Source organism: Perissodus microlepis, chromosome 7 (genome assembly GCF_051167445.1).
Source record: "Perissodus microlepis isolate ML-2025 ecotype Zambia chromosome 7, ASM5116744v1, whole genome shotgun sequence".
NCBI lineage: Eukaryota > Metazoa > Chordata > Actinopteri > Cichliformes > Cichlidae > Perissodus > Perissodus microlepis.
Window position 1 is genome coordinate 61,238,507 of NC_140467.1, and position 25,440 is coordinate 61,263,946.

Consider the following 25,440-nt stretch of genomic DNA (forward strand, 5'->3'; position numbering starts at 1 on the left):
CCATCTTGCTACTCAGAGGACTTTGTGTCATCATATCTGTAGGAACGGTGGTACACAGTTTAAGAGACGGCTAGGTCTTAGTCTTTTACTTCCTTGTCTGTGATCTTACCCGACTTTCCATTGGTGAACGTCCCTTCGTTCTCGTCGTCCACAGGAATCTTCTCATATTTGCCGTGTCCAGTGACGACAAATTTGTACTTTTTATTAGCCGCTGAGCTCTGAGGAGATAAGCAAGAACTCATTTTGAATATTTTTTACAGATTAGAAATCTGAAGATGAAAATCCAGGTCAAGATTTTCATATCACCATCACTGATGACATTTTTAAAAAATGATTCCTCCACCAGGTGAGAGTGGTGGAGGCCTCTGAAGTGTTCTTCCCTTATAAAAAACACACTAGATGAGGAATGATGTGCCAGTTTCTCTAAAATGAGAAAACTGACTAACTCAGGCATCAGATAACTGTAACGTGAAGTTGTGAAAGGGACTTTTTTTAATTAAATATCCTTTTCCAGTGTTACAGAGACCAAACAATGAACACTTCTGATGTGCACAATAACAAAAGAAGCGAGGTAAATGCAAACAAATTTTTCTTAATTGAGCTTTACTTTACATTTAAGACTCTTCTGTGCTTGTATTCTATGTTTATACCTTCATGTTTTGTCCGGGCCTCCCCGACGAGTCTCCGATGACCTCCCACATGTTCTTCTTCTGCATCACATCTCCGGGTCTCAGATCCTGTTTTGTTTTTTAAAAAACATGGCTCAGGAGTCTTCCATGAAATCTGGTGCATAGACTGAATAAATCTAGCTGTTCTTGATTTGCATTCCACTTACATAAAAAAGGAAAAGACATACTTTTATTGCTTTTTTTTCTTAGTCGTTTCTAAATATTGAATTGTTTATGTAATTTCCTGATTTATTTTACATTTTTAGGATAAAGGAAATGGAGAAATCCTGTTATATAGAGTTATCTCTGACGTTGCCACTAGAGGGAAACCTCACATCGCAAACTGCACCTGAACGCATCACTGTGAGCTCAGCTATTACACAGGAGAGGCGAGTTTAGTGCAGCTGCTCTCTTCATTAAAACCGCGCACACACACAGATTTCCTTTGAATACATAAAAAACAGCTTAAAGGACAATCCCGCTGCCTGTGAATGCCAAACAAAACTGCAGAAGCACCATTAACATCTGAAACCACTCTTGTTGGAGTGAATGTGACTTACACCGGGTCTGCTGCTCAGCTGTCTGCTGCCGTCTGAGGGGCCTTTCACCCACTGATTGATCAGATTGGCCACGCCCACCTTCAGACCCTCAGTGTCCTGATTGATGAAGCACAAACAGGATGAAATGTTTCACTTTCATCTTCAGCTAAACTCAGATGTTTAGTTGAGTATTTAACTTTGTTTATTCAGTTGTTCCACACTTTCATTAAAGCAAACTAGGTTCATTTAGCTGGATAACAGCGTCCTGCTCTGTGGAGGCAAAACATGCCTCAAAGGGAGAGGCATAATAAACCTTCAATACAGCAATATATTTAAATAATAATGATGATGATAAGAAAATATGAAGAAAAGATAGATGAAAAATTAAGTAAAATACAAAAGTTTTAAATTATGGCCTGTTTACATTTTTTAAAGTATTATTTTTAATAGGTTACATTTTTTAAAAGGAACCTTAAACTTTTTAAAAATACATTAATTTTCTTTCATTTATGAAATCGTTAATGTATTAGACTTTTTAAATATAAAATTAAAGTAAAAAATATATTTTTAATTTCCTTGGGTGGATAAAATTAAATGTGATTATTATACATATTAAAAATATAGTATAAAAAAATAAAAATGACAATTTAATTCACTTTAGCAGTAATTTTGCTTCTTTTTAAGATATAAAATGTTTAATTGGTGTAATTAAATTGCAGTCAGTGCTGGACCCGCAGAATAAATTCGATGAAAACTCCTTTGTAATGTCCATAATTTGTGTTTAATAAATAAATATATCTCCCTTAATTTGGTTCTTTGCTTTTCTCTTCATGACCAGCTGAGAAAAATCAAAGCTTGGACAAATTATTTTTAGCCCATAATAACCGCTCTCTGTTTCACTAACAAGCGCCTGTTTGACCGTTCACATCAAAGAATTCCTGTAAAACAGAACATATGAAACAGGTGAGGATGGATCTGTTTGCCAGACTTTAAATAAACACGTGAGGTTTTAGCCGTTAGGTCGGACAAACATGACGATCAAAGAGGCTTTAAATGGGTAAAAATTTCAATAATGATCTTCCACAAGCACATGCAGAAAAACAGCATGATCAGGTGAAGCAAAAGGCATTTGGTTCTAAAGTGCAGTGTTTTAATGTGATGCTAGCAACTTTATGGTCATCCTTAAACCCCCTAAAAAGCTTGTGATTACCTATTAAAATGACCAAGAAAAGTTCCTTTTAGGTCAAACTGGCTCTGCTTTAACTACATACCACAGATCGTAGCTTTACATGCATTTACATGAATGTAACACAAAGCAGAAATCTAAAGGTACCCTGTTAGATTGTTTCCTCTCACCTTGCAGGTGGCTCCCTTGCTGGGACTCTGGCTCCAGGCCTCTCCAGCCTCAAACAGGTTCTTCTTGGAAGCGACAACCTCAGGTGATTGGGGCAGGTCATTCAGTGATGCCTTCACTGCCCGAGCCTCCTGAGAGTTCTGCACAAAGACAAACCTCACGGTTAGCAACAAGTGGCAGCATCCAAGGCTGAAAGATGAACATCATCTTATTGACATCTTATCTTATTATCATGTCCTGATATTTAAAACCTTAGAATTTATTTCAAAGAGGGTGTATTTGTTAAAAAAGTTTGCTAGCACAAGCTGGTATGCTATGTTTCTTTGCTATTGTGCTGAAAGCACAATATACATCTAACTGCATTCAAATTGTGGTTTATATAAATGACATAGTTTAGGCAGATTCATGTGAATCACAGGTGTAGTCTCAATCTAAAAGATTTATGGTGAGAATATTCTCACCTTTAATTTATGTTCTTTTGTTAAACCTGTTTTTGTGCTGCAGTCTATAAATCAGCATGGGAACCACCTGAGGTGAAAAGGAAAACGAGGAATGGAAAGATAAAAATAAAAAGCTGGGATCACCACGTTTTCCTGTCATGCATCCGTTTTACACGCACAATTGAAAATATGTGCAGGTGATGTAATCGCCCAGGTGCTGCTGAGGTTTGTGGCCGCTGCACAAAAAGGGTCAGAGCAGCTGCTGCTGCCCCCAGCTGAGTCCAAACAATGTGAGTGCAAAGGTTCAAACCTGCAGCAGAGCAAACATCACGCGCTTCTCGCTGCAGAAAACACCCGAGGGTTTGCAGAAAATTCAAATCAGAGGAAGGAAGCAACTAGTGCACAAACATTATCCTGATGAGTCAATGCTTTCCACATATTGTACCGAAATTATCTCAGTGACTTTTTATTTTTGTGCCATCCTCACGCTTAATCAACAGAAAGGATAATTGTCAGTCTGTTGTGAGGCCGTGCCTGTAATGAACACTGCAGCGAGGCAGATATGAATGAGACCAACAGGCTGTGATAGATATCTATGGGCAGGAGGGGGGGTTGTGGTTCGGGGGCTGATGAAAACATTCATTAGCTTCATCAATGCTCCCTCTGTCTGCATGCGTCTTTGTACAAGTCATGACTGAATATGGTTACGTCACGTCTCCCAGAAACATGAGTGGAGGTTTCATGTGAACACGAGGAGAGTCTGTGGGGTCTTAACAAGCAAATGAAAAAAGACTGTAAACCTTGAAAATCAATAAAATATTAATGCTAAGCGACCTGCCAGTGAATACTGGTATCATCATTCTGTTTGAGGAGCGGCTGGTGACACTGAGGAATGGACCTGGAGAGCTGAGAAATTATTTGAGGTTACAAGTAGAGTCGTGTGTGTGTGTGTGTGTGTGTGTGCGCGCGCGCGCTGACCTCCACAGCGTGGGCGTACTGCTCCAGCTTGTCGTCGATCTTGGATGTCAGGAGGAGAGGCTGCGTCTTCTTGAAGCTGTTACTGAGTCACACAAAGCAGCAGGAAATTAAAACCAGAGACACAGAGTCTGTGTCACATTCATTTTAATAGATTGCTCCCTTAAATTTAAAATAAACATTTTCTATGTTAGAGAGCATTACTACCTTAAACTAATTTAAATGTTTCAACTCTAAACTTTATTTTTATGATCCTGTCATTCGTGTATCTTCTGCTGCTGATTATCCGGGTCACAGGGGGGCACAGTCTCCATGGCCAACTCTTCCAGCTCTTCTGGGCCACACCAATATATTCCCAAGCAATAGGAGAGATATAATCTGCGGGTTTAACTGGAGGTCTCCTCCCATTTGAACAGATCTCACCTAGGAGGAGTTTCCTCAATTGTGAACAAGTCCCTGAAATACTTGAACTCTTTTAGTTGATTAGGAAGGGCAGAAACTCCTTCCCATTCCGGAGTCGCCATGCCATTGTTTCCGGACTCGGACCACGTCCTAACACCTGGTGGTGCTAATTTTTTATTACCGGTATGTTTAGATCAAAGCGCTCCCGTGATGGGCATCAATATAATCAATATATTGAAAAATGGGATATTGGGGGTGTCAATAATGCAGTTAATATGATTTTTTTTAAAAAACATGTGACAACTCTTCCTGTACTCTCTCAGCGCACACACTTGATTTGAATAAATTGGCCAAAAAAGACAACGCACACTTAAACCAAAGTTATGGTCTGTGAAAATCTATTATTGTGACAGCTCTAGTCCAGTCTGAGAATGTATAACAGCAGGATTTCATTAAGCTGAAATATGACATTTAAATTTAAACCTTAAAATTTGATTGCTTTATATTGTCAGTTCAAAACGTGTGGCTCTCAGGTTTGGCCTCATGGTTCACCTGATGATTTTAGAACCTCCCACCAGGCATTTGCAAAATAAAGTTTGTGTCTGTCTGTGTCTACATTTTTACAACTTCCCAGTTTTCCATGCTCACACTATAATCAAGATCAAAAACGTTGGGTCAGACCAACTCACGTTGGCTCCAGAAACTGAGTCAAAGCTGGATTTGCGGTTGAATAAATTAAAGTCTGTCTGAAATGTTTTTGTCTTGTGGTCTTTGCAGATCCAGCAGATCCTCCTCCCTATTTTTTGGCTTTCCCCGGCTTCAGATAAGAGCTCTGATGTCATTCTTTCATGGCAGGAGGGAAAAACTCTCATTTATCATCTGAATCTTTGACTTTGACATGTCTGAGGCGCCATCATGGGGCAACACCCGCTTTTAAAAGGAGGTTTGACCTGATGATGTCATGCAGCTGAGCAAACATCAGAGGCTGCTGCTGAGGTTGTCATAGCTGGAAGCCGTCACTTAGTTTTAACTTCTGCGATAAAGTTTAAGGAGGGAAAGTTTCTACCTGTCAATAAGTCTAGATGTTAAATTCAAACTTTCAGTTATGTAGTAAACCACATGTCTGTAGCACTAAAACCACTACACAAATGTAGTAATAAATAAGTACAAATCCTTTACAGAGGTTTTTTATGAACTTATACACCTCTGGCCATGACACAAGATGTCCCAGACTTAATTTATGAGGATGATCAAAAAATGTATGGCTACCTCCAGGAATCCTCCCTCCTGTCAATACTGCAGTGATCACACATGAGCAAAGCTCCTGCTTAGAAAAAGTCCCTCTGGCATTCATCCAACCAGACCAGACATGTTTCATTAAAGGCAGACACTTATCAGCACTCGTAAACGATTCAACTTAATGCAGGAAAAAAAGATTTGAAAAAGTCAACTGCGAATTCCTATTTGCAGCACTTGAGAAATTTGGGTTGAGAAAACACTTTAATCGGTTGGATATGAGCAGGGCTGCACATATGTGGTCCGCATGTGCACATTCGCTGTCAAAATAAAAGACGCGCACCAGATAAGAAGTTGCAACGCGCGTTTGCGTTTTCTGGAGGAGGACAGACATTTGTTTAGAACTCTTAAAGATGTCGAAGAAGCTCCTTTAAGCAGTTACTTTGGTGTTCCTCCAACTCCAAAGAAATGTCAGAAGGAGTCCGAACCACAAAAGAAGCTCGTATTCTCACGTAAAATGGGTTAAATTCACAAAACTTCACTCTTCATAACGGTGCCAGGCAAGGATGTCCTCTCTCTCCATCTCTCTATGCACTATTCATAAAACTGCTATGTGCAATAATAAAGATAGTAAACTTCTAATACCAAACATAATATTCTCCTTTATGCAGATGATGTGCTCTTATTTCATCGGGACTCTCATTCTTTGCTGCCACAACCCTTTAAGTCCAGCTACTCTGTAAACTGGTCAAAATCCATCATTTTACTTCTTTGTATGAATGAGAGGGTGTGGAAGACGTTTCACCTCCTCCAGTTGCTTTAATCGCAGACGAAATTCAAATGAGCACCCACACACTCACAGTTACACCTCTCATTTTCTGTACCACCTCTGCCCAGCCTGTAAGTTTCTTGCTTCATGTAACGTCCTTCTCCATCCTTTATGCTGGATTCTTAATTAACTATGTATTTTAACTTCAGCAATTTACAGTTCACGAGTACTCTGCAGGCATCAACACTGTGGGAGTCAAAGGTTGAGCTGCCTGATGCCATCACACCTCTTCTGAACACAGTTGTCTGTAAATTAAAGCATCCTCATAGAATCGTTCCTCCTGCTCAGAGCTCCTCAGAGCTGATAATATCCTGCTGCAGACTGCCTGGAGCCACCATACCTCACTAACCACGAGAGAAAACACAGCCGCCTGCATCTGGACAGAGTTAAGAGGAGCCATAAATCACAGCTTAGGAAAGGCGATGCACTGAGAGAGGTGGAGAGGTCACCTCCAACCCTTTTCATCAGGGTTTACGTTCAGACGGTGGAGAGTTAACCAGCAGCCAGAAAACTGAAAAAAGAAGCAGGTCACTTACGTCAAAAGGATTAGCTACTTCTTCAAGTTTATCAGTGGAAATACCTCACATGCCTGCTTCCAGTTCCTATCACTGTAACTTGCTTAGCTTTAGCATAGCTAGTCATAAAAAAAATAACTCCGTTAAAATATGTAGACACGTATTTTATCTGATAACATCTGAATTTGCCCCTCTGTGGATAAAGTTGAATATCACATGCTCCTCCACTATTCAGATGCTTGGATAAAAAATTGTGCATTTTTCTTTGATCTGGAAGATTCTGAACAACATTCAAACTGAAGCTACATTCAAGATTAGCTCATTTGTACATAAAGGCCACAGTTCTTTGACTTGTATCCTTCCATTAAGGTAGCAGTCAGATAACACTCAGTTGACCTGATTGACTCAGTAGAAACTTTGAAATCAAGCTGCGCTCTTTGTCTATCTGTCAGACTGTGTCTCAGGCTTCTAGCAGGACATTGCTGACTATGCAGCACTGTGAGAGCATGAAAACCAGAGTGTGTTGGGAATGCCAAAAACAACTAAGGTACAAAGGATTATATAAAGATGCAACCATCGCAGATGCAAACTTCCCTAAAGTGCAATCCCTTGGGTGAACAGGCTAAAATGTGTAGATTGGTGTCACTGTGGCATTTTCTGTTTCTACCCACAAAAAACAAACAAAAAGGAGCCAAAGAACTGACATTGCAGAGTCCAGAGTGTTGTATCACACTCACTACTTCCATCCTTTATATACAGTTTTATAGAAGGAGGCGGAAAAAAATTAATTAAAAATAAAAAAAAAAGGCTGCCTGCATGCTGTCAGGATAATGATCCCAAACACCATTTATTAGGTTGAATTATTTAAGAGATTTTAATAGGTTTAATATTTCTATTTGGTGAAATAATGCATATGTAAATCTGATCAGGATACTGATGAAGATCCTCACCTTTTCTTCAGTGAGCGGTTCAGGGACTCCGTTCTCTCTGTGATCTGAAACAGAAGAAGAAGTATGACGCCTTTTGTTTTTCCTTTCAGATGAACACGTTTCTCTCTGTGTCACTGCTGCAGTTCATGAATGTGTTAATTAAAGCTCTGCTCTGGGTTTGGCCTTGGACCTCCCAGTCCCAGACAAACAGAGCTAAGGTGGCTGGCCTTCATCAAACCGCACGAGTCGTCAGAGAGTCAGAGGATGATGGAAAAATGTGGCTTTTTACAACATAAATTTATACAGCGTGTTACATTACCCTAAGGACATACACCTACAATAAAATTCACATAGAGTCACTGGGTTAAAGATGAAGAGCAACAAATAAGAAAATGTGTTATACTCTGAAGAAAACTTGAATTCAAGGGGAAAATCATCCCTCTGCATTACTCTGTATTGATTTTCAGTCCATGTTCTTTTTATTTATCCCCAAACTTTTCCAGCAAAATGCCCACACAGAGTAAAAGATCTGCTGTGGGAGGTGACGATTTTCTTTTAGTGTACAGGCTCAAAGGGCCTGCATTATTCAGCATTCTTACTGGTAATGCTTGTCTCCCCAGTCTAAGTAAATGAAACTGGCCCTAGATGGACACCAGCACTGGTACCATCTGTCGACAGAGCTCATCCAGCTGACCTGGACAATTTTGCTGTTTTTTTAATCTGCACTTAGGGGTCAGAATTTTAGGACAGGGGCAGTGTATCTCTGACCTCAGAGGTCAAACATCAAAGTACACTCACACACACACACCTTTTGTTACTGTTTTATATATAGTTATAGTGTTGTGTGTGTGAAAGCCTGTTGTTTGAAATTAAATAAAAAAATGACACTGCATAATTTCTTCTGGTAAAAAGCCATAAAATGTGCTTCCAACATGCAGCGAAATGCATCAAACACTGGACATAAATGACAATATTTAATGTAGCAGTGAAGCCTGTCTAATGTGAAGCATGGCTAGATTTGAGTTCTGTGTGGAAAAAGTCACAATGTCAGATTTAAAAACTTAAAATAACATACAGGATATTAATCTTAGTGTTGTACTTAAGTGGTGCCATTAACACAACTTTAACTGAGAAAATAAACCTGAGGATTTGACTTAATCTCATAAGTTTTTACCCATTGTTGTAAATGTCTCATTTGCTATTTGGATTCATTTTTTTCTGTGTGTCCTTGGACATTTGGTTCGTTTGAATCTGTTCATGTTCACATAAATTCAGGAATAGAAGAAGCAAAAAAAGAAGACATGCCAACATGCACACAGTGTCATGCACGTGGACGAGCCACTCATCAAAAATCCAAATACAGAACCCCAAAGTCCCAAAAATGGTTTGGTTTCTTAATCTTTATGAACCAGATTTGTTTTTAAATAAGAAAAGAAATGTCTTCCTGGACTGCGAGGGCTCCATAAACGACCGCAACGTGCTGAAAAAACACACATAGGCATTTACAGTTCACACAGTTCATCAAGCTCAGACAGTGAAACATTTCGAGTGGCAGTGAGATCGAGGACAACACCGCGTGCTTTTCCTGGTGCAGCCAGGCTGAAGTGGCTTTGCAATCACACACACAGAGGTACACACACATGCAACTTACAAGCTGAGACTGAACCCATCTGCTGGGAAGATAACACACAGCGATTAGTCACTGAGTTACTTGTTTTTTTAACCCAACAGGTCAAACAGTAGGCTGCATTTTGTTAAATCAACATTACAGTAATGCGCTAGACAGAAGGACTGATCACCCGAAACAATTAAACTTTTCTTTTTCAAATTCCTCTTTATCTGCTCACATGATAGCTCTTGCTGACCTGAACAGGTAAGATTAAATTCTGACAGCATTCATGGCTGTGCCAGTGGGTTCTTAAGTGAACTTTTGATGCTTTTTCTCTCATATATCCATTTTATATCCACATATATAATGTGAATTCACTGTGAACCACAAGCTCAGGTTCAGACTGATCTAAATGCTCAGTGCTGCAGCGTCTGTTTGAATATTGGATCTGACTGCCATTCATGATCATCTCAGGCACATAGCTCTGCCTGTGAGGACAGAAGTCCACCCACCTCAAAACTTTTGTTTGAACTTGACTTGTTTGATGACCAAGTTACTCAATCAGAAATGTTGTTTAGGCCTAGAGACCAGGTGGTAACCCTCTGGCACACCTGATCACTAGGGGAAAAATACACATTACCCAACCCACCGGTGGTTGCTGCATGTTCTTGCTGTCACTGAGTGAAAACTACGCAAAGAGGGTGCTGCACCAAGGCCCTCCTTGTGGTTTGCTAGCAGATTTCTACTGTTACCTGTACTTTGCATGAAAGATGCTGACTTGTCTGCAAACACTCGGCATTTAGCGTGATGCCAACAAGAGATAGAGAATGTTTGCATTGAAAGTAAAAGAGTAACACCTTTTTTTTGTCGCACTCTTCAGACTTAAAAATACTCTCTGAGCAGGCATGTAAGTCTTTATCTTCTATGCAAACTGCAGGCAATATGTTAAAAACCAAAACAATTCTAAGGAGGCCTTCAGTGCAGAACCGTGTGTCTCTTTGTGACCATTTTCAAACTAGCAATCACCAACCAATTGGGGAATACACATTGTTCCATAGCGACCGGCTGTAGCCAGATGGTTGCTGACCAGTCTCTAAGTTAGAAAAGTGAAACAGTCAAACAAAAGAAGAAGCAGTTACCAACAGATAGATTTTATAACCGGCGTTAGAAGCTGGTACACATTCTTTACCTTCTGTGTGGAAACTTTTGGGCTGAAGGGACTGAACATCTCGTCTTCATCGACGCTGGACGTACTCAGGTTCTTCATCCTCTCTGCTGCCTCCATCCTCCTCCTCTCGATTTCTTCCTTCATGCGTCTTCTCTCCTCCTGGGAGTCAGATTAAAAACACTCTTCAGCCCCAAAGCCATATAGATCTAACAGCTGCTAATACTAGAAACTAAGTAGCCATTGTTTTACTCTTGAAGCTGAATTAGTTACTTTTAGGCAAGGCCATGATACCTCCATAATAAGCTAAAGATGTCCCCACTGTATATCCCTGATATATTAAGAATTTGCTTATGAATTTTAGACATTTGGCATACTGCATTCTTCTTCTTTCACATTATACATCCTCACTGATATGATAAACATATGGATAAGACCACAAAGATGATCTTTGTAACTTTCTTAAAAAAAAGAAATCTGAGGTTCACAGGCTAGTAGATCTTTTATTACTAGCTCTTAAAATATGAAGAAAAAAATATGAAGCTTGCATTACATTTAAACCCCAAATAAAAATGTTTTACTTGAAGCTGAGTGTCATTTCCCAAATTCCCAACCCCCCTCCTGCAATTGTGTATATATCTCTGTGCATATAGCATTTCAGATACTGAGCTTTTATTGAGGCATGGTCACCTCTTCTTTGGCCAGCCGCTGCTGCTCCTCCTCCTCCCTCCGACGTTCCTCTTCCTGTCGGACCTGTCGTCTATCCTCCCTCCTTCTCTTCAGCTCCTCCAGCTCTTGCTCAGCCTCAGCCTGTCGTTGTCTCAGTTGCTCCATCTCCTGGCTCTCCTTCTCCTGGAGGCTCCGCCGGATCTTCTCCAGACGTTGCTCTGTCTCCAGGATGGCCTCCGACTCCTCTGGTTCAGCAGCTCTGCTACACACAGCACTACTGTATAGGATATAAAATGCTTTGATTTACGCCCTGGCTGTGGATCTGAAATAAGATCCAAATATTTTTGTCCAAAGTCTTTAAAGTACTTTTGGGATTCTGGAAAATGTAAACTTGATATTTGTAGGGTTTTTTTTTTTTTGTTGTCTCAAGAAATGATTTACTTCTGCTTTGGCTTTTAAAGTCAGTGTAACAAAAGCTACATAAGGTACATATTCAGGTGGGTGGAAAGGCACATAATAAGACAGCAAACAAAACTTGTTACACACATGGTGGATCTCTTTGTTTTGGTGATAAATGATGTCACTTCCTCATTGGCTGCATTGCCGTTTGAGTTGCTGTGTTTTGGCTCTTGGTGAAGAAAAACCTTGGATGTGTAGGAGATTTTGACTTCTTTTCTTTTCTCCACCTGTTAATGAAAGATTGAACAAAATAGATTTTTAAATGCATGTAATAATATATACGCTGAAGTTTGCTCTTCTTTCAAAGTAGGTCTTCAAAGTAGGACTTTTCAATCATTTGAGACTCAGACTGTTCTAATATGATTTTAGACCTTATATGAACCGTCTTTACCATCTATCAATAACTTGATATTTGAATAAGTAAAATCCTTATCAAGACTAATGTTGAATATTTTTATTTATGACACTTCCACAGAAATCTCAGTTTTCCAGTACGGAAGTCCTACCTCTGGATGTGGCCTTTGACTCTCCTCGCTCCTCCTCGAGATCAGTTCATCCTTCTTTCTTAGTTCCTCCTCCCTCTCTTTCTCCCTCCTTGCTCTCTCAGCTCGAATCATTTCTTCTTCATGCTCCTTCCTCCTCTCCATCTCCACCCTGTCTCTGTCTTCCTGCTCCTGCCTCTGGAGTTGGAGAGAAGTGATGGAGGCCTTCGTGCTCTTTATGGGCACAGCTTTTTTTATCCTGTCTTCCTCTTCGTACTCGTCTTCATATCCTCCCTGGCTGAGCTCCTGCAGGCGCTGCTGCCTTCGCCTCTCTCTGCGTTGGGTCCAGTCACTGAAGCCTTCGTCCTCCTCCAGAGACTGAGAACCATTTGGCTTCAGGCTGCTGCCATACCTATGGAGAGAAGAGATGGAAAAAGAGTCAGGACAGGCAAGATCATGAGATCCCAAACGTGTTTAGCAAAATTCCAACCCTCGGACATATCCCATTTGCATCCTAGTACTCAGGCTTTCAGTGTGATGTGTATTATAATAAAATACAACACAGCGTGAGACAAATTGAGCAATGCTTTGCTTAAACCGTGTTGTTATTATGGATAAAGTGCCCATTAAGTCAGTTAAATCTACCAGATTTGCTACTCTGTGGTCTCTGTTAAAGTCTGTTTTTCCATTACTCAGCAGCTAAGTCAACAAACTAGCTAATTAGTTCCCAGCCGGGAACTTGGCTGAAGTTCCTCAGGTTGCTCGATTCCACAATTTATGTCAAACCTCAAAACAGGGAATACAAGTTTGATACTTCAATAGCTCAACCCCTGCTTTGTACACCTCTCTATTAAAATTGAAAGAAAATAACGACACAACAAGAATATCTTTAAATTAAATCTGGAGACAACTCCCCCTAAAAAAGAAGAAAAATCAGGTGCAGGATGTCGCCATGGTGGGGAAAATAGTCCCTGTAGATTTCTAGTCGGGAAATAAATCACGTGCAGCCATGTTTCAGCCAAAATGTGACGCAATCCACTCAAGACAATGCATGCAATTTCACCTCCATCTTAAATGGATACAAAAGTACACCCTGGAAGGAGCCATGACTTCACCCAGTTTGAACAGTGAATGCATGGTGGAAAACGTCTACTTTCACGTTCCAATACGTTCATTTTGAAAAACAACAAGTGTACAAATGCAGCATTAATCTTGAAAGTCCTGTTCCTGACGTAAGGAGCAGAGCTCGGTTTCAGTCAATCAAAAGGCATTAAGTGATTTTAGCAACAAGGTCTGTAGTGCTTTGTTGAACTCAAGTTTCGACTTGCTACAGGATGGCATTAGTCTGGGAATCATCTTGACTGGGAAAAAACCCACTGCACCGAATGCATGGAAATCATCCTAGCCAAAAAAATTGCAGGATACAAAGATAACAGTCACCCGTCAGAGGTAATCCATCACATTAAGTGTCCTTCAGTAAAATATTTTGGGAAGCAGTTGGCAGACCACCATATCATTAGAGGACAGATCACCACAAACAAAAAAGACAACATTTCCTACAAGACCTAAAAATATAATAAGCTGATTGGTATTTTTCACCACGGTCTGTCGTGTCTATGATGAGCTCAGATTAAACTGATTGGAGTAATACATTCTTCCACTTGCCAGCTTCTGTAATCACAGTGCCATTAAGGGCCAACCAGAGCTGAAACCATGACCACTGAAAACAGGGAGTGGAAGCTGACCATAAACACACACACTTTAATAATATTCCCAATTTGTCTTGGGTGGTTTTAATGAATTTATCACGGGGATGTCGAGCTGCTGTCGTTAAGGCTACACATCAGGTTTGATATTTAGTTCTCAGGTTATAAGCAATGAAATTGTTTGACATTCAACAGCAGTGAATGACTGTTTAATCAAAAACAATTGTCCATTCAGTCCATTTCATTGCTACTCAAATCTAAATCTGACTCGGACTGCAGTCACTCTCAGATTAGTGAATCTTTGTGAATAATTGCAGTCTAATTTATAAACACAGATTGCAGTCATGTTGCAATCAATCTGAGTGAGTCTGTAATGCACGACAAACACAGCTCTTATACAGCAGGAGACGCATCTCAACTGTTTGTATTCTACTCATATTCCTATATAAAAACAAAGTGAGTACCTATGCGAGTCTGCAGTCAAACTGTCATCTTGCAGCAACTACATCACTACATCAATTTATGAATTTCTGTTTCATATCTAGGGAATTCTGTCTGGACGACAAAGAAAACAGATTTGAGATTTGTGCCAGTTTATTACAGTTAATGGCCGTAGAGCCACAAACAAATTGCATGCAGATGCCAACTTGACCCTGTTCAATCGCAAACTGATAGCAGGCCGATTTTGCCTTTTTGCCATTTTCTGTCGCTATGCAGACAGAAGCTGATCACGAGTGGTCACAGACGTGGTCCCAGTTTTTTAAGCAACCACTTCAAAAACAACGTGCAAGTTCAATGCAAATTGTTGCAATAACGTCAGCCGTGCAGCCGTCTTCAATCACTGTTTTCCCTGGTATGACAGTAACATTAACCTTAGACCAAAGAGAACACCAGCTTACTGCAAACACACTGACACATGCATTATTTTTAGCTCGTTTTGAATTAAAAGGAGAGGTTACTGCAATACCATCCTACAATATAATTCAGACCTTAATGCGTCATTGAAAAAAATTCCCGAATAATGCACGAATCCTTATCTTCTCAGGGACACCAACGTAAACAGGACATTTGAACACATTATGAAACACGGGGTTGAGATCATCTCATTCCATAAAAGTCAGATTTTAAAACACAAGTGGGTGCACTTTAATGCTGAAGCTATTCCACATTTCCAGTCTAGAATATTTGTCAGATCTGCAGCTGCTCACACAAAGGTGCGAGGTCCTCGCTGCCTGCTTCCCTCTGCACACATCGAACAGCCACAGGAGGAAATCAGCATGTAACATGAAATATTTGAACTTCAATTTAGGCGTTAATTATTATGGAGCACCAGTTATGTTTTGTCTAAATGGACTTAGCCCTGAACACTTATTCAACAGTCAGAAGATCTCCCACTCAATCCTGCTGATTAAACTAATAAGTGTGCTTCGTGTCTTTGGGAGCTGGCAGAAAGGAATTCACTCAGCATTCCCCAGATGATTAAGACATTCGGTTGGTCAGTGGGGCCCCAACTGTAGAGTGGGAGCCTCTGCCTGAGCTCTCAGAAACTAATCTGTCCAAACAAACAGCAAATTTTCTACTTCAGAATGAAGACGTCCATCATGAAGTCATCAAGTCCTGATAGGCAGCACTCAGTCACGCTCGATGACCTCTCCTGATTTACTGCATTTTATGAAAAATGGTACTGTTCCCTCTGAATGAAGGTAAGTGCAGTTAATGGCTACTCGAGGCCGGCTCTAAAAGCGAGTCGTCACTCCTCCCGCCTAATCAGTTTTGGACAGCAATGAATTTGTAAGTGCTCAGAATATTTCTTCTCATCGATGTTAACAGAGTGGACAAAATATTATTAGATGATCGACAGAGCTGATGTTTAACTAATAAATATGAATTAAATTGTATTTAATGAATTACAGATTGTATATAAAAGATTGGACCTCCCCAGTGTGACCAAAGCAATTGATTGATGCCATTTATAGCCAAAAAAAACCCCATAGCTAATGGCCAGAGCCATTAGCTATGTGGCTACACCCCTACTTTAAGCCTCAGCAGTATCCAAAAGAATCAGAAAAGAAAGCAATTCCTCATACTGATATTACAGAGGGAAATCATGTGCAGAGCAGGCAGTAAACAGGGCTAATCCTTCTGTAACTTTGGACACTTTAACATGGGAGTCTATGGGGACTGACTTACTCTTGGAGTCTAAAGTGGACGTTAGAGGAACTGCAGCTTCCACACTGGCTTCATTTTTCTGCCCTGAAGGTGGGTGCCTTGTATCAGTGCACTAAAACATATAGCTAATGTACATCAGTCTGAAAACGTATCTGCAGACTTAGAATTTTCACATCTTTTTGAATAAAAAGAATATATTTGAGTTGTTTCTGATCATTTTTCTTCAGTGGAAACCAATGGGCTTGATGCTTAGAGCCACAGAGAGAGGCTAGTGGAATCAGAAATGGAGTCACTGTAGATCCAGTAAATGATAAAAGGCAGCATTTGCTTCAACCAACATTCACAAGCTCAAAATCTGTCAGCGCTTCTGAGCTCACTGATCTCGGGGTGAAACCAGCATTACGTCACCTGCATCTCACAGAACACCTTTCAATTACAAACCACAGCAGTGGAGCTACCTCATATTGAGTCACCGCAGCCTGAATCCAGCTGAGCCTGTGACGTGATGAAGGAAAAGGTGTTGAAGATGCAAGCTATAATTAAGAGCCTGAAATTAAAAGTCAGCTGAGAGACCACGAGCTCCAACATGGAGGCTTTGATAGTAAACATTCTTTGGCGGTTGTGTAATGAGAAGGCAGCTGCGTGTTGGTCTTCATGTCAATACGACAGGATGGAAGAGGTTGTTTGTGGCATTTCCCAGTGGAAACATTTGTTTTATGTAACCAGACGTCTGTGAACCCCTGTAAAGCAGCCAGGCAGGCCGGGGGGAGCGTAACCGCTGCAGAAACAGGCTGAACTTTGAGGTTCATGACTGGGAAACGTGATGACAAAATCTTTTAACTGCATTATCAGGAAATTAAAGAAAAACAAAACATGCAGACACAGTTAGCAGCTTGTTCAGGAAGTCATTGGACATGAGATGAGTGAATGAATAATGTTTGCACTTAGTAGCTTCCTGGGTTCTCATGACTGCATGGAGAAGGAATTCCACCATATTTAGATTCCTCCTACTTCCATGGTTTAGAGTGAGAACATAGCCAGACTAAGCAAATTCAGGCCTTAAAATGGAATTAGATATCTAGATATCCACTGAAATCTACGGACTCTCAAGCTTCAGACTTTTATTTTGTATTTGTTAAAATTAAATCCTGACACCAGGGTTCATCTACGAGATGACTATGGCTAGAACGCCAGTGGTTCCGTAACTTTGAATAAAACCTAACAGAGCTTAGTGCAGGGCAGGTCGGAGATGTAATTATATGGTTTCTTGAGCAGGTCTTGAATAATTGTTGAAGCCCAGCACTATATGGGGAGAAGATCACCAACTCATCTGCGTAATATTCAGTCAGTCATGTTGTTGTAATGCTGAAAGCTCAGTTTGCAGCTCCGTGATGAAGGCCCATGTGTGTCCTTAACATAACACAGTGAGAAAGTGCTTTAAACCTCCATTTTCTCTGAGGGCCAGCAGGAGGTGACTGCTGAGTGGCAAAACAAACTGCAAAAATGTTCTATGGGGAACAATGTCCCTTTAGTTTATTAAGCCTTTCCTGTGCAGTCTTAAATCATGAATTTTAAGTCTTACCAACGACAACATGATGTAAATTTTGAACATTACGTCACCCACTAGAGTCAAAAAGGAAAAAATAAAGCAGGGTGTGATTTCGTGCGGGCCTTCGCTATCATGAACAAGTATTGAAAGAGTGTGTCTCAGAATCACAGTCAAATCTATCTCATTGTGTCTGGTTACAGTGATGACAACATTCAGCTCGAAGCTTCAGAACGAGACTTCACTAAATAGAAAAAAAAAGGGGTGGACACAGACACTACATCCCTTATATATGAGCCAGAGCTGCTTATGAGCAAGAAGTCACGTGTTGCAAACTGTTTAAAGAAAGAAAAAAATAAGCAATTGAGGCACATATTCCAAAACAGCAACTAAAACCCACCGGCATGTTCCAGATGTCCTACTCGGAAAAAGGCTGCTTTTCGTACAAACACCATAACCAGAGATCACATTCTTTATATTTTAAAAGGAAGCGTTTGGGATGTAAAGGGCCTCTGCAATATTTTTTGTACTCACGTGTTCTCCTCTGGCGGCATCTCGCCGTCCAGTGATGACTCTCCGGGCGCTGAGCCGCTGTTCCTCCGGCGTAAAGACTCTCGAGCTCTCCGACGACGCTCCCTCTCCACCTCCTCGGCGTCCTCGATGCTCCTCTGGGCCGTCAGCCTGGAAAGAAAGGAGGACTCCATTTCACTAAGAGTGCAGGCAGGTTTGAACACGTTCCATTGCCAACCATGTCATGATCTTTGGGACTTTTGTAATATTTCCTATTATTTTATTCATCCCTAAACAGCATATTTACAGAACAATTTGGTGCACATGAGCGGGGAGCAAAGACAGAAACAAAAAAACGAGTCTAGCTTTTTTCCCCTAACATACAGTCTGAAATGTTTACACCAGTTTTGTACTTCAGTAATCAAAAATACTGCCTGTATTTTTCAGTCTTATTCAATGTGTCAGATCAAAAGACGTGAATTTTTCCAGCAGTAATTACTGCAATAACTTTGAGACTTTTTGGGGGAATAATTAGTACTTTTCCATGTGGTATTGCTCCACATGGCGTACTTCTTTCAACAGAGGAGGCTGGGAAACGTCACAACCTTCATCATGTATCACACATGACCCAGATTCCTGACTCACGGTCGTCTCTTGAGCCTCCTGGGTTTCTGAACAGTGAGTCTCTGAGGCCAGAAGAACATCTGCCGGGCCTCGGATGAGAAACACCATCGTCTGTTTGCGCGTCAGATAAACACAATCGTGCTACGCTTCATGTCAACATGAGATCACAGTATTTATTACAAACACAGTTGCTCTTTATTTATCAGAAGACAGCGAGCCAAACGCGAGCACTCTTTGCAACAACGCTTTGATTTACACCAATGTCGGGAGATTTAAAGACAGCACCTCGCCTCACACGGAAACGGCAACATAAGAAAAAAAAAGTGCAACGTTTTCTTTGTTTATTTGGTGGTCAACAATGAAGAAAAAAACAAAAAAAAACAAAAAACAAACACTAGATATGTTGGTTTCAATTAAAAGAAGCAATTTGCAAATCAGCTTTCAGAGAAAAATGAGCTCACTGGTCATACAGGATAACGAATAACAAAATGAAGCAAAGTAAACAAATTAACACCTAAAGAAAAGTTAATATAAAGTGAGTGAAATGATTTGGAAAAAAAACAAAAGGAACCAAGTGATAAACCATAGAGGTTGAAACACGAGCAGAACGGTGGTCACCTGTGACTACTGCCCTCGCTACCTCTCCAGGCTCCTACCTGCAGTGTCTGATTAACCATCGTTTAACTATCTGCCTGATTAGTCATTGTTTTTGGCAACAAGTATGGCCATTTCCTCAGTGGCACTTATATTATATTGGCACATATATTATATTCCATTGTTTTGACATCAGATTTGATAGAACTGTAGATTTTTCTAATTTAGACTGAAGGGCTTAAATAAAGTGTCTTTTTACTCTTGTCCAAGTTTCTAGATAAATAGATTTTTAAATTTTTTTGAATTATAAAGTATATTGGTGAGAGTCTTGTGTTTATCCAGCTTCTTTCCCAGAAGAGGCATCTGGAGCACTAACAGTTGCGTGAGCTCAGGTGTCGAGTTACTAAGCTCACATTTGGCTTCTGTGTCACTAATAGATTGCTAACGGCTCCAAGGCTCCATCTGCTCCTCCGCCCTCATCTTTTCTTCAAAACAATGGATTGATGCAGGAGAACCGGCTGCATGATCTCTGATATTTACAGATAAGACTTATTTTTGGCACAGTTTGGTCTAAGCTGCGTTGTCACCTCCTTTGACTCGTCCTTCTTCCTGAGATCTCAGAGATTTAGTCTATATCAACAAAGTGAAGCTGCTCTTTGTTTTCAGCTCCAGTTTACTGGGAATAAAAGTCTGTTCAGAATGAAGATCAGCTTTGGGTTCGGTGTTTTCTTTATGTTAATATCCTGCTCCTGCCAACTGAGAAGCTTCAACACTTCAGATTTCCTCTACTCTGGCTTTACTAAAGTCTTTGCAACTGAAATGTGCAAAGTTAGTCATTTAATTTCTGTAGGTAATGAAGTAGGAGGATGTTGGTCCAAGCCTCGGGACTTAAATTAAATGTGGAACAGAGCTCATTGGGATGGGTGCAAACTGCAAAGAAACAACAAAATCTGCAGATCTCCTCACCCTCAACGAGGTCACTTGAATAATGTGTTTCCCACTCTCTAAAAAGCATGGTTGGAAACTGGCTGGTTGACCTTTTCACAGATCATTTCCTCAAGGGTGGGTGGACACCAAAAGCATTTAGTACAAGTACTTCAGATGAATGATCGTGTCTCTGACGTGGCATGTGGTCACACTGATGGCTCAGGTCATAGCTTTGAAGTGTTTTATACTCCACATTGATGTATATTAGTATACATCTTAGTATATTAATACGTCTGTCATCCTGACATCGAATAAACTGTCCTGACACAATGACCACTGCTACCTGCACATTGAAAGCAAACACTGCTTCCCCTCGCTTTCTCCATTTCAACACACAGACTATTAGTTTCTGGGCCACCTCAGCAAAACACCCTGTTGACCCACATCCATCTATGCTCGGGCCTCTCCACCCCTTTCCATTCTTTCATTTCCTTTTGCTACTCCCTGCCTACAGGAAGGATGAAAAACTGACTGAGGGAGGAAGACATATCAGAGCTGATAAGAGCAGAGTTCATCAGCACGCTGGTTCAGGAGATATGATTCAGCACACACATCTTAGGTACTTTTCAAAGATTCTATGTTTCCTGTGCAATAAAGGGCCAAGTATCCCAGATTGGGATTAGGTTGGGTTTGGATTAAGAATGGGAATGTCATCTTTTGTGCCAGGGACAGAGAAATAGTGGCCTTAAAAAGAGGAGGAGCTAAAACAGCTAATTTTAGATAGAGGACAAACTGACTGGCTGGACCAAGGCCCAGTACAATATGGGCAAGGATTATTTTGAACTGTGAATCATACAAAATGACTTGAATTTTTTTTTTTTAAAAAGTGGCTGTAGTCATTATCATGGGAGGAAAGGAGGTTGGGGTGGATGGATGGGTCATGAAAATAATCAAGACGGCAGAATTAAACTTAATAATATGACTTTCCAACTCCAACAGGTGGAATGTTTCTGAGTAAAATTTGGAAACTGTCAGCACAATACCTGCGCGTAATATCTTGTGGCAAGTATAAACCAAAATGACCTACAAATGCCAAAGAACTATTCAATAATCCTATGTGAGCCCTAAAGTGGAGCAGTTGGCACATAAAACCTGGCTCTGCTTGATTTGCTGCTGTCAGCAGTTTGGGTGTTGAAAACTGCCGAGCTTTGACCCAGCAGACTGTTTGAGTGAAACTCACCACGCTGTCCTCTCATTACGTTTCCTTTCTGCAGTCAGCACTGTGGGATTCTGTCATGCCTGGCAGCTGCTCAGACTGATTCGGGCTAAATGATTAATCTCCATCAGAGTGTTTCTAAAATACCGGGATTACAGTTAGCTTTACTTCCTCCTTCTCATGATTTGTGTCATCAAAATCAAATCATTTGCAAAGTTTAATCATTGCTGCAGAGCAGAGGTCTGTGCTGGTCATAAACCTGGCTCACAGTTTGGAGTTGCTCTGTACTCTGTCAGGGTAGTTTTGTTTCTCCAGACAATTAAAACAAGCACAGCGCACTTGTTCTACCTCAGCAGGAATCAAACAGGTTTTTCTCCAGTCTTGTGTTGCTCTTCTGTAAACTGACACCACAGGCATGACCGAGCACGCCGCTTCCCTGAACCTGTCCTCAGATAACGGCCGACAGGGCGCCCTCCAGCCCTTGAGGTCAGTGTGATTGACAGATTACACAAATAAACAAGAGGGAACATATGAAAGCAGGTTCAAGTGAGGAAAGTGGTTACAGTAAACAGAGCAGCAGATGTGCTTCATGAAGGTTTTTATTAAGACATTTATTTCTTCGCTCTTGTGGTGTGTGGCGTGCAATGATATTGGCATTTCCACTTTTTTCTTCCATAATAAATATCTGTGCATCCATGCTTCAGTTTTCTTAACCGCTTATCCAATCTAGGGTAGCGGGGAGGCTGGAGCCGTCCCAGCTTTCACCTTATGTGGTCATTCAATATTTTTGAAGAAAAATGAAAAAGAAAAGTGACGAGGGCAGATCAACCATCAGAAAAAAGGTCACAAGGTCAGACAGAGGCAAGACCAAGCAGGCAGCTGTTGGCTACAGCTGCAAGAAATCTAAATGCATTAGTTACAGCCAGATTTATTTTTTGTATTTCTGCTGTAAAGTTTGGCATTTTAACAGGTAGTCTGTGAAAACTGAGTCACTTTTGGAGAAACCTCAAGTGGCCATTAGAGGAACTGCAGCTGTGTACACTTCACTTTCAGCGCTGAAAGGTTGGCATTTGGATGAAACTAATCCAATGCAACTCTAACGGAAAGAAACTTAAAATCGTCGCATCCCAAAATGCTGTACTGCTTCTTTAAGAATAAACTGCTTTCTTGTGTTTTGGAGACACAGCCGGTTGCTAGCGGATCTAATAAAAGAAAAAGAAACCCTAAGCTTTGTAATCACCAGCATTTGTAGCAACCAGCAGAAAGAACCAGAAACACGACACACAAAGCCACAAACCAGATAAAAGCTTTGCCACCTGCCAACAGAGTCACTAAACCGCACACTGCCATGCTCTCCCTGTCTGCACTTGTCCAGGCTTTAACTTTATTGTCCGACCATGTTTCACCGGAACAAGAACAAAGGAGGGATTCATCTCAGGAGAAGTGAGGTTAATGTATTAAATCCTCCGCTGCTCTTTTGCAAGCACACACTTTGTCATCGCAGGGCTGACTGGCTTCAGTGACATAATAACATGGTTTGCTCTCAGGCTGAAAGAGTGCCAGGCTTCGTGGGACAGGCGTGGATGATGGGAAGACGTTTGCAAGATGAGGTCATGGCTATGTTGAAACAAGTCAGGACAGCGGATCAATTACAACAGAAAAGATTTCCATTTTCCTATTTGAAAAAAAAAAAAAAGTTATGGGAGTCACCAGACGAGCTGCGAAGAAGCAGCTGAGCATCACAGAACCACAGGGTCAAAGTGTTATTCATCTTCACAGAATTTATGAAGAAATATCCCCCATCTGTCCAAACACGGATTATTTATATTTGAGGCCCCAGATATTTAAATACAGTGGAACCCCGACTTACGAATGCCCCATTTAACGAAAAATTCAAGTTACGAAGGTACTTAACAGCAATATTTCTGCCCATGTTACGGCAAAATGCCCGCATAAAGAAATCCGCTGGCTCTGATTGGCTGAGCCCAGAATGTCTACAATGCCCACAATGCCTTCCGAATCATGTGACAACCCCCTTGGCTTTCGTACTTGCGCTTCGCTGTTCCCCTTGAACGACGTATTGTTGTTGCAGTTAGCAATTAGCCTATAGCCTATCGGTCACTCAAAAGGCACGATGGGTGCTTCGACTTACGAAAATTTTCGACTTCCGAAAGACCCTCGGGAACGAATTCATTTCGTAAGTCGGGGTTCCACTGTATTATGATTTAACCCCTGAAATTATTGCCAAGTCTGCATTTATAGCTCAACCTCATACCTGTTCTTAAAAATGTTTCGGTACATTTATAAAAACAAACAGTGTTGTCCGAAATAATGATTGCATGTCACACAGAAAACCTCTCAGCACAGATTCTGCAGCTTAACCTGACCTTCAAATATTTGTTTCATCAGGGAAGTCCTAACGAGGTTAGCAAACTCCAGGACATCAGCATTACATACTCTGTGCATGCATACAGACAAGATGACACTAATAGACACACTAATAAAATAAAAATAAAAAAAATTATGACATGCATGAAATTGTATCAATCAAGCAAATCGTTATTTCAAACATAAGTATCAAATATATTAGAAAAGTGGTGATAAAAGAGTTTAGAATTTATCTTTACAATAAATACGTATCAGTGTTCTTTTCCCTTTGTTTCTATGCAAGAGACAGGGCGCTAATGCTACAGTGTCTCAGTCACTTAGTGTGTGCTCGTGTCAGAACAAATTCTTTGGTTGGGCAATCAACGGTTTCATAGGAAAGAAAACAGATGATTTTAGAGATGATCTATTCATTCAGAGGTCTGAGAAATGGACTACTAGTGAAAAACAAGCCCAAGTTTGCGCAACTGTGGACTAAAACCAAACATAACAGTGACATCTGGCTTAACTAACATTTGCATCTACGTGACGTTTCCTCTAAGTCGACTCCAAATTCACTGACATCATGTTAAACATTTCTGTTTTATTAAAACTGATTGCTTAAAATTAATATTTTCAACACATTTAACATCAACACTGGAACACTCTGTTTATGCTACGGATTGTACCTGTAACGTGATTACTGCAGGAATTGCTTTGTGTTGATTTTTAACTTTGCTTTGTGCCTTCAAAGAAAGATATCCTGTATACTCATTAGGGAAAGTTGTGAGTGGAACCGTACCCACAGGTGTTTATTCTTAACTGGTAATTATGTGACATTTCAGGTCATTTTAAAGAGAAACAAGAAAATAAGGTAACAAAGTACTTTCTTTGGTGTACTGCATTACTTTAAAAAAAAAAAAAAAAAAAAAAAAGTACTGATTAATGCGTAACACTTTTTGATTAACGATCCCAACACTGAAACTGATAGTGGTCCCAGCACAGAGCCTTGGGGCACAACAGTAATCCAGTTTCAGCTGCACCCATCAACTTTCACACAGTGAGTTCCTGCTTGATGGACAATTTTAAACAATATTGTGACTTTAACGAAACAAGTGTTTAATTAAAGCCTCAACAATATTACAGCCGGCCATCTGCCTTGTTGGAGTGCAAGAACTCCAACAAGAATTTATTTTTTATTTTCTCCAAACAATAAAATTGATGTGATGATCCAAACTTTTTCCTGCAGTGGCATCAGCAGGTGAGAACTTCAACATATTGGCAAATGTCTTAATAAGTCTTCAGCGACTAGGAACTGAATTATATACATTAAAGGGCTCTCAGAGATGAACAACAGTTACCAGTTTGCCCTCAAACTTTTACGCATTCACATTCAACTTTGGATAAACTGGTGATCCTCTTATTTTTTCATCCAGCAACATCATTAAATTCTTAATTTTACCATTAAATCGGTGCTTAAATCAGGACCTAAATCCTGCAAACCATAAGCCAC

General features: G+C 40.5%; 1 protein-coding gene across 2 annotated transcripts in view; it reads right to left on the minus strand.

Annotated features, from left to right (window-relative positions):
* lsp1a (lymphocyte specific protein 1 a) overlaps positions 1-25,440 on the minus strand; it is a 49,176-nt gene that overhangs the window by 6,988 nt on the left and 16,748 nt on the right. For both annotated transcript variants that reach the window (XM_084936414.1, XM_084936416.1), the window contains exons 3-13: positions 18,227-18,373; positions 12,296-12,683; positions 11,877-12,016; positions 11,352-11,607; positions 10,686-10,823; positions 7,909-7,952; positions 3,980-4,061; positions 2,564-2,701; positions 1,229-1,324; positions 651-737; positions 110-218 (exon numbers count right to left, since the gene is read on the minus strand). In XM_084936414.1, coding sequence (XP_084792540.1) covers positions 110-218; positions 651-737; positions 1,229-1,324; positions 2,564-2,701; positions 3,980-4,061; positions 7,909-7,952; positions 10,686-10,823; positions 11,352-11,607; positions 11,877-12,016; positions 12,296-12,683; positions 18,227-18,373 — 1,625 coding nt within the window. The remainder of the gene's footprint in view (positions 1-109; positions 219-650; positions 738-1,228; positions 1,325-2,563; positions 2,702-3,979; positions 4,062-7,908; positions 7,953-10,685; positions 10,824-11,351; positions 11,608-11,876; positions 12,017-12,295; positions 12,684-18,226; positions 18,374-25,440) is intronic.